We start from the raw sequence: 8,878 nt of genomic DNA, 5'->3' as shown, positions 1-8,878 counted from the left end.
GATCAGATGTTTGGGTGCCAACTGATGACAGGAGATGTACACACTAAGGATAGAAAGTTTTTATTTGAACAGATCGGGTAACTTCATATTGAATTTTGTTTTCACGGGCAAGATCTCAGTGCGAGCTTTAACACAGTTTACTCATTCTAAAATTCAGAAAACCAGCCGTATTCTAGTGATTCTGCACACAATCGAACCAAGTGCTGAAATATCAACTTCCAGAGGAACATGGATGATATTTTGATCGCCACGGTAGCTTAATGTGCTACTCTGCAATGAGTTTGATTTGAACCATTTTCTGTTTTTCTTATGCCCGTTAACATATGGATGATATTTTTAACATGGATGATATTTTCTGTTCTATAGTCCAACCGTTTGAAAAATAAAACCATCGGCAGCTTGAAACCAATCGCAACCTGTCAGTTCTGCCGTATTCTAGGAAGTTTCAATTCTGAACATGTCAGCTGTTTGAATTTAACTCTGCTTTCTGCTAGAGTAATTTTTGTTTAGTTCTGTTCTGAACCTTGTGCTTCTGCATTTGAAGATTTCGTTGAATACACCTTTGACGTAGGCCTTGATTTAATTCTAGCAATATGCTGTATATGCTTGGTTTTCTGTTGAGTTCTTGTGATGAGATGATCTGCTGCCAACTGAGGAAAGGAGGTGCACAGGGTACAGGTTGCTTTTTACTGAATTTTGTTTTCAGGGGCAAGATCTCTTCCGAGCTTAACAGTATTTACTCGTTCAAAAATTCAGAAAGCCAGCCATATTCTAGACTTCTAGTGATTCTGTACACAATCCAACCCAGTGCTGAAATATCTACTTCCAGAGGAACATGGATGATATTTTGATCGCCAGAGCAGCTTAATACTCTGCAATGAGTTTGATTTATACGATTTTCTTATTTTCTTATCCCCGTTAACACATTGAATTTCTAGTTCTCTAGTCAAACAGCTTAACAATAAAAATAATAATCGTTGGCAGCTTGAAACCATCCATCACCCCGAAAGTCCAGCCGCTTTCTAGTAAGTTTCAAATGTGCTTTGCTTCAGTTTTGAAGAGTGAAGATATCAGTTGTTTGAATTTTAACTATGCGATCTGCTCGAGCATTTCCTTTGTTCTGATCCTTGTGCGTCTGCCTTTGAAGATTTCGTTGAATACACCGTTGACATAATGACATAAGTCTTAATTTAATTCAAGCAATATGCTGTACTATACTTGGTTTTCTGTTGAATTCTTGTGATGAGATGATTTGTTGCCAACTGAAGTTAGAATATGTACCGACTACCGATTGCTATACCAATGGCAAGTTTTAATTTTATCAGATTTGTTAAGTTTTTACTGATTTTTGTTTCCAGGGCAACATTTCATTGTGAGCTTTTAGCACATTCTAAGAATGTTAGAAGTCCAGCCATATTCTAGTTAGTTTCAAAAATGTGCTTTGCTTCACTTCTGAAGATGTCAGCTGTTTGAATTTTAACTCTGCGATCTGCTCGAGATTTTTTTGTTTGTTCTGAACCTTGTGCTTCTTCTTTTAACGATTTCAGTTAATCCTCCATTGATGGAGGTCTTGGTTGAAATCCAGCGTCATGCTGTACATCCGTACTTTTTCTGTTGAATTCTTTTGATCAAATGTTTGGGTGCCAACTGATGACAGGAGATGTACAGATCAAGGATGGAAAGACCAGATTGGGTAACTTTATACTGAATTTTGTTTTCAGGGGCAAGATCTCAGTGGGAGCTTGAACACAGCTTACTCATTTTAAAATTCAGAAAGCCAGCCGTATTCTAGTGATTCCGCACACAATCCAACCCAGTGCTGACATGTCTACTTCCAGAGGAACATGGATGATATTTTGATTGCCACAGTAGCTTAATGTGCTACTCTGCAATGAGTTTGATTTGAACGATTTTCTGTTTTTCTTATGCCCGTTAACACATTGTTCTATAGTCCAACAGTTTCAGAAATAAAACCGTCGGTAGCTTGAAACCAATCAGCGACCTGTCAGTCTTGCCGTATTCTAGGAAGTTTCAGTTTTGAAGATATCAGTTGTTTGAATTCATCTCTGCTATCTGCTAGAGTAATTTTTGTTTAGTTTTGTTCTGAACCTTGTGCTTCTGCCTTTGAAGATTTCGTAGAACACCATTTATGTAGGCCTTGATTTAATTCTAGCAATGTGCTGTATATGCCTGGTTTTCTGTTCAATTCTTGTGATGAGATGATTTGCTGCCAACTGAGGAAGGGAGGTGTATGGATGGAAATATTTTATTTGGGTATTGTTTACTTTTTACTGAATTTTATTTTCAGGGGCAAGATCCCATTGCAAGCTTCAACTCATTCTAAGAATTCAAAAGGCCAGCCGTATTTCTAGTAATTGTGTACACAATTGAACACAGTGCTGAAATGTCTAACTTCAAAGGAATATGGATAATAACTTGACCGGTCTATCTCCAGTAGCTTAATGTGCCACTCTGCAATGAGTTGGGTATAAACTATTTTCTTATCCACGTTAACAAATGGCAGTTTGCTCACAGAATTTCTAGTTCTCTAGTCAGACATTCCTCAACAGCTTGACATTATGTTTTTAAAATCTTCGGCAACTTCAAACCATCATCTGTCTGGAAGATGAGCCATCTGTGGTCATCTTCTGATCTGCAGGTGCTCTGCAGTTGCTGTTTGCTGTTGGTTTTATCAGGCCAAACTCCTATTCTCCTGATACCATGAAGTTAAAGTCCATCCATATCTATTTAACCTGATGAGTGATGAACATGACTATGTGACTCTTGGCCACTCGGTCTAGCTATCTTCTAAGGATTTCATCGGTCACCAAAGAAACACATAGTTACTGTCGAGTGCTCTTCCCTCAGCTTGCTTCAGTTCTGATGAGTGAAGCTGCCATTTGTTTGAATTTTAACTCTGCGATTTGCTCGAGCATCTTTTTGGTTCTGAACCTCATGCTTGTGCATTTGAAGATTTCGTTGAATACACCGTTGACATAGGTCTTAATTTAACTCTAGCAACATGCTTTACTATGTTTGGTTTTCTGTTGAATTCCAGTTATAGCAATATGCTGTACGATGCTTGGTTTTGAATTCTTTTGATGAGATGATTTGCTGCCAACTGAGGTCGGGAGGTGTACAGACTACAGATGGTGTTGTATGGATGGAAATATTTTATTTGAGCAGATTTGGTTACTTTTTACTGAAGTTTATTCTCACGGGCAAGATGTCATTGCAAGCTTCAACCCATTCTAAGAATTCCGGCGCAACATTGCAACAGGGATGCGAACACGGTGGCGCACACATTAGCTAGACATGCTTTTACTTCTAATTCTTTTGTGTTTTGGGAGGGTAATCCCCCTAGCTTTATTGTCCCGGCTGTAATGAACGATGTATCATTATTCAACTTGAAATAAAGTGCGCCATGATGGCTTCCCTAAAAAAAACACACCTCATTCTAAGAATTCAAAAGGCCAGCCGTCTTTCTAGTAACTGTTTACACAATCGAACCCAGTGCCAAAATGTCTAAACAGTAGCTTAATGTGCTACTCTGCAATGAGTCTGGTACGAACTATTTTCTTATCCACATTAATACATGGCAGTTTGCTCACAGAATTTCTTTCTCTAGTCGGACATTCCTCAACAGCTTGACAGTTATTTAAAAAAATATCTTCGGCAGCTTGAAACCAAGTAGCACCCTGAAAGCTTCAAGTTTGCAACACCATCCTCTGCTTGGAAGACGAGCCATGTCCGGCCATCTTCTGATCTCCAGGTGCTCTGCAGTTGCCGTTCGCTGTTGGCCTTATCAGGCCAACTCCTATTCTCCTGCTACCATACAAGTTAAAAGTCCATCCATATCTACCTAACCAGATGAGTGATGAACATGACTAATTGACTCTCAGCCAGTCGGTGTAGCTATTTTCAAAGTATTTCTGTTCCCTCAGCTCAGTCATTTAGACCGTTTTGCACAATCATACTGCAAGGCAGTGTTCATCTTCACCAGCATCCAGGCAAACCTCAAGCATCTTGTAAATTTCAACACTCTGAGGATGTTTAGAGTCTCCATTGAAGAAGACATGGGCCTTGTCCTGGACCTCAATCCAGCTGCAGCCAGTGATCCTCTTGAGCCCCTTCTCCTTAATCTGTCTCCTGATCATTGACGCACTCTTCCAGCTTCCAACTGCAGAATAAACATTAGAGAGAAGGATGTATGAAGAAGTGTCCTCTGGATCAAGTGCATGAATACGGTTGGCGACGCTCTCAGCGAGGTCCTTGTTCCAGTGAATCAGGCACCCTCCTATCATTGACTTCCAGAACCCAAGGCCTGGCTCAAATGGAAGGTCCTCAAGAAACCTCTTGGCGTCATCGAATCGTTTGGCACGAGACAAGAGATCCACAACACAAGCGTAATGCTCAGGCTTCAATATGCCGGGTTGCTCTCTCTGGGCTGTCTTGAACAACGAATAACCCTCGTCGACCAGACCGGCATGGTTGCAACCGAACAGCAGTCCTAGAAGAGTGACATTATCTGCCTTCAAGCCCGTTGCTATCATCCTCTTGTGGGCAGCCAAAGCTTCCTCCCCTCTCCCATTTTGCGCATACCCGCAGATCAGAGCGTTCCAGGAGACCACATTCTTCTGCTCCATGCTTGTGAATGCCAGCACACTGTCCTCCAAGCTGCCGCACCTGGCATAGCAGCTGACGAGAGAATTGCCGATGTAAACGTCGAGCTTGCCCAAGTGCTTGATGGCCGACGCATGGACGCTTCTAGCGACGCCAAGCGCCCCTGCGTTGGCAACAGAGGTGAGCACGCAGGGAAACGTGCTCTCGTTCGGCCTGGCGCCCTCTCGACACATCTCCCGGAACAGGCCGACGGCCTCCTCGCTGAGCCCCGCCTGGCTGCACCCGCCGATCATCGCGTTCCAGGAAACCACATTCTTCTCCGGCATGCACCGGAACAGCCGGAGGGCCTTCTCGGGCATCCCGTTCTTCAGGAACCCCGCGATGAGCGAGGTGTAGGAGACGACGTTCGGCTCGCTGGTGTCCCCGAGCGCGCCCTGGGCCTCCCTCATGGCGCCCATCTTGGCGTAGTGGTCGACGAGGGCGCTGCCCACGAAGACGATGGAGCAGAGGCCGGACTTGGCGGCGCAGGCGTGGAGCTGCGCGCCGACGCGCGGGTCGCGCAGCGCGGTGGCCGAACGGAGGACCGTGCCGAAGGTGAACTCGTTCGGCGTCGGGACGCCGTCCGCGAGCACGCGGGAGAAGAGGGCCACGGCGTCGCGGTGCCGGCCGCCGCGGGCGAGCGCGCCGATGGCCGCCGTCGCCGCGACGACGTCCCGATAGGGCATTCCGTCGAGCAGGTTACGTGCGGTTCGCGGGGCGGCGCCGGTTCAGCGCCGCCGACTGGATGCGCTGGGTCAAGGACGGCCCTGTCGCCGGTCCGAGGAGCTCGCCATGCGATTTGTGCACCTTTTGTCGCCGGCAGGAACGATCCGTGGGTCTTTGTGGTGCAGGGATTTGGTGTAGGGAGATTTGCCCTGGGTGCTGAGGATGCCGAGCTTCTTGGGCCGAGATAGCAGTACCGGACTAAGTTTGTAAAAGTGATGTGTAAAATTCAGAGACGGAGTTTGAAAATTATAGAGCTTGTTAATGCATGTTTTGAAATGACAAGCACGCACGTCAATCTCCAGTTGTTCGAGCTCAAGTGCTTATAGGATTTGGATGGTTAGGTTTTTATTTTCTATGTGGGTCGTTTGGTTCATAGAATGGAATAATTAGGAATTTTCTAAACCATCAAATGGTACAATGCGATCTGTTAAATGGCAGCAATTCCACCGTAACAGAAATATGTATTGCGGATCAGCAAATTTTCCATTTTGTATGGGAAAAGAAGGCATTTGCAGTCTAAACAAAAGCACACCACCAGCTGCAGTAAACACACACACAAACATCAGTAGCAAGCAATTAACCAAGAGACCTTTTATGGAGGCCGTGGATGGCATGAGATCCAGGCTCGAATTTGCCAGGTGATTCTTCAAACATTTCATGATACATCAGCAATTGGTAAAATTAACACATCTTTGACCCTTGCGCCATACCACCATACTTGCGCGGACAACACCGCATCTGTATTCGCTCGAGGGATAGCAAATCTAAGTTGAATTATTCTATCGACAACTATACCCTGACACAAAAATCCTGCTGCATGACAAGCCTCATTCACCAGAAAGAAACACAGTGGGATAATGCTCTCATAAGCCTTCTGATTTGGAGTTCACGGTAACTTTAGGTCCGGCCCACTGTTGGCTAGCTCGAGACTTGGCCCATGGATCAAGTGGAACTCGCTGAGGTGGCGGTGGCGTTGCAGGTTTGGCCTCTCGGAGTTCGTTCTCTCTGTCCACAAACCTGCACAGGGAACATGTTAGATACAACATCCGCAAAAGCAGGGTGGAAAGTCCTGTTGATCCACAAAAAATATCAGCAAAAGCTGAAGACAACCAGTTATGGTTTCTGGACAATTTTAGGGAGCAAAATTTTGGTACAAGGACATCAATCTTGGCCAAATTTGCAAAAACACAGCAGAATATTGGACTAACTTGGCATAAAAAGCTCTAGATCTATCATGGAACTGACCAGCTTTCTTCACCAGTTAATAGCCTAGATTATTCATGGATTTGGAAACATTCCTGGAAGTGGCTTATTTCATTAAAACAAAGCATGCCATGAAAATAAAGTTCGTTCTCAACCAGTCAGACCTTCTACTTCAAGCAAACACAAAGGCAAAGTCAAACAGAAATAAAAGGTGAGTAACAGATAGTAGGAAATGCTAGGATATATGAATAAAGGAACTTACTCAATGTATGCCATTGGTGCAGCATCACCTATTCGTATCCTAGTTCGCAAAAGTCTTGTATATCCGCCTGCTCGATCTCTAGGATATAAAACATAAAATGAATAAAAAAATCAGTAGGTTCAGCTTGAAAATGATATTCTCATCTGTTTCAAAATAAACATTATTCTACTCCCTCCAATCCAAATTAATTGACGCTGGTTTAACTTTGTACTAAACCAGCATCAATTAATTTGGGTCGGAGGGAGCAGTATTCTACTCCCTCCTGACAGACCTCTCCATTGTCTAGCAAGGTTAAGTTTCTATGAGAAAAATAGTAATCCTAAGCATGCAGGAGTACTTAGCAAGGTTGAAAAGTAAATCAAAGGGATTGCCAGTTGTATTAGATCAAACTTATCAATGGTAGCTAAAAAGACATACTTATAGCGGTAGGCCAGCTCTGTGAATAGCTTATGGACAACATCATCTCCGCGAACAAAAGCAGAAGCACGTCTTGCTGCATCCAGTGTACCCTACATAATTTATCAATATGACATGAGGTTCTGAATTTTAGCATAGATGTAATAGTTAATTAACTAAATCAATGCAAAAAAAAAATCTCGATCAGATAACAAGAGCATATGAGTTTCAGTATTTGAAACCTGATAAGACTAACAAATCAGTGCAACATCTTGGGTAGATAACAAGAGGCTTGAGGTCGCATACGGAAGGAGATAATTTTACAGAAAGAACACAGAACACCAGCAGGAACTTATGTTGAACCAACAAAAAAGAGTGATAATCAGGACTCCCAGTGTATCGAAGGGATCTTTGGCCCTATAATGAATTTTGAGCAGGCAAAAAATTGACAGTCGCTAGTCACTATGCTGAAAAATAGACTGTTCTGATTTTATTTTTTTACAAAAACTAGAAAAACATTCACATTGTTTATAGTTCTCTGATGAGAGACTTTTAACATTTTATTCTGCTGGGAAATACTCCCTCCGTCCGGAAATACTTGTCATCAAGATTAATAAAAGGGGACACATCTAGATGTATTTTAGTTTTAGATACATCCCTTTTTATCCATTTTGATGACAAGTATTTTCGGACGGAGGGAGTAACACATAAGCCTCATGACGAAAACAACCCAAAGTTATAAGGTCTGATTCTAAGTGACTGCAAACGGATTGATTGCTAATAGAACAGAGCTGGGACAATGAATGCCACATTCCTGGATTTAACTGGTTCTAAACTGTGTGTGCAGTTGACTACATCATGGTTGCAGACACATGTTTTCAGGTGAAAAAACGTTGGGCACTAGGGAAATGGTGCTGGGTTTACATCTTTGCCGAGCTGCACCATCTGATCCGCCTTGCGCCGCACCTCCTTGGCCTGAAACACCAATCACCAGAAAGGGTCAGTACAACAGACCCACAGATTCCGTTCCGGCATACACCGATCGAAAGACGCACCTTGGCGACGGTGGTCTCGATCCGCTCGTGCTTCACCAGCTGCGACACCATCGTCCTGCCGAAGCACACGAATCCGGAACAAAAGTCAGCCGCACGGCGGCGCAGCACATATTCATCACAGCGGCGAGCGGAGAGAGAAGATCAGCACTAGATACCTGAGCATGGATACGCGGTGCGCGGCGTGGCGCCCGAGCTTCCGGAACTTGCCCATGGCGTCGGCGGGGACTGAGCGGCCGGCACGGCGGCGGCGGCGGCGGCGAGGGTTGAGGAGGGGTTTGCGAAGGTGCTCGCCTCGGTCGGTACCGCTCGGACTCGCCTGCTAGGTTTGTGCTCGCGTGCCGGAAATGTTGGCCTTCGACTTTCTGGCCCGAAATCTCGTTCTACGTGGGCCTTAATTGGGCCTTAATTGGGCTGTGGCCCGTGGATACACGCAACCAGAGTTCGGAACGAACTTCTCTAGAAAAAAAGTTCAGAACGACGATGATCGTGGCAGCATAAGGCAGATACGCGTTGCTCCGTTGGTGTCCAAATCGATGATCTTGCCTCGTGCCTGTCGCCAACAGCTGAAACCTGA

General features: G+C 44.4%; 2 protein-coding genes across 2 annotated transcripts; both read right to left on the bottom strand.

The window, feature by feature from the left end:
- Window positions 1-3,382: 3,382 nt before the first annotated feature.
- Window positions 3,383-5,637, bottom strand: LOC125548799 (pentatricopeptide repeat-containing protein At5g42450, mitochondrial-like). Its single transcript, XM_048712340.1, has one exon. It carries the CDS (start codon window positions 5,346-5,348, stop codon window positions 3,972-3,974), a length of 1,377 nt encoding a protein of 458 aa, XP_048568297.1. The 5' UTR covers window positions 5,349-5,637; the 3' UTR covers window positions 3,383-3,971.
- Window positions 5,638-5,964: 327 nt separating this feature from the next.
- Window positions 5,965-8,646, bottom strand: LOC125545240 (50S ribosomal protein L17-like). The gene is made up of 6 exons (XM_048709134.1): window positions 8,460-8,646; window positions 8,305-8,359; window positions 8,174-8,224; window positions 7,271-7,362; window positions 6,854-6,931; window positions 5,965-6,405 (listed from the first exon to the last, which is right to left on the bottom strand). The coding sequence occupies exons 1-6, from the start codon at window positions 8,513-8,515 to the stop codon at window positions 6,252-6,254; spliced, it is 486 nt and encodes a 161-aa protein (XP_048565091.1). The 5' UTR covers window positions 8,516-8,646; the 3' UTR covers window positions 5,965-6,251.
- Window positions 8,647-8,878: the final 232 nt, after the last annotated feature.

Source organism: Triticum urartu, chromosome 3, assembly GCF_003073215.2.
Source record: "Triticum urartu cultivar G1812 chromosome 3, Tu2.1, whole genome shotgun sequence".
NCBI lineage: Eukaryota > Viridiplantae > Streptophyta > Magnoliopsida > Poales > Poaceae > Triticum > Triticum urartu.
The sequence above is the reverse complement of the archived record's forward strand: the minus strand, read 5'-3'. Positions and strand labels throughout refer to the sequence as shown.

Excerpts from the sequence above, each read along its gene's own strand:
- LOC125548799 (XM_048712340.1), bottom strand. The coding sequence starts at position 5,348 with ATGCCCTATCGGGACGTCGTCGCGGCGACGGCGGCCATCGGCGCGCTC.
- LOC125545240 (XM_048709134.1), bottom strand. The coding sequence starts at position 8,515 with ATGGGCAAGTTCCGGAAGCTCGGGCGCCACGCCGCGCACCGCGTATCC. Across the intron at positions 8,360-8,459 it reads CACCGCGTATCCATGCTCAG|GACGATGGTGTCGCAGCTGG; the intron begins GTATCTAGTGCT and ends GTGCTTCGGCAG. Across the intron at positions 6,406-6,853 it reads GCACCAATGGCATACATTGA|GTTTGTGGACAGAGAGAACG; the intron begins GTAAGTTCCTTT and ends TTCCCTGTGCAG.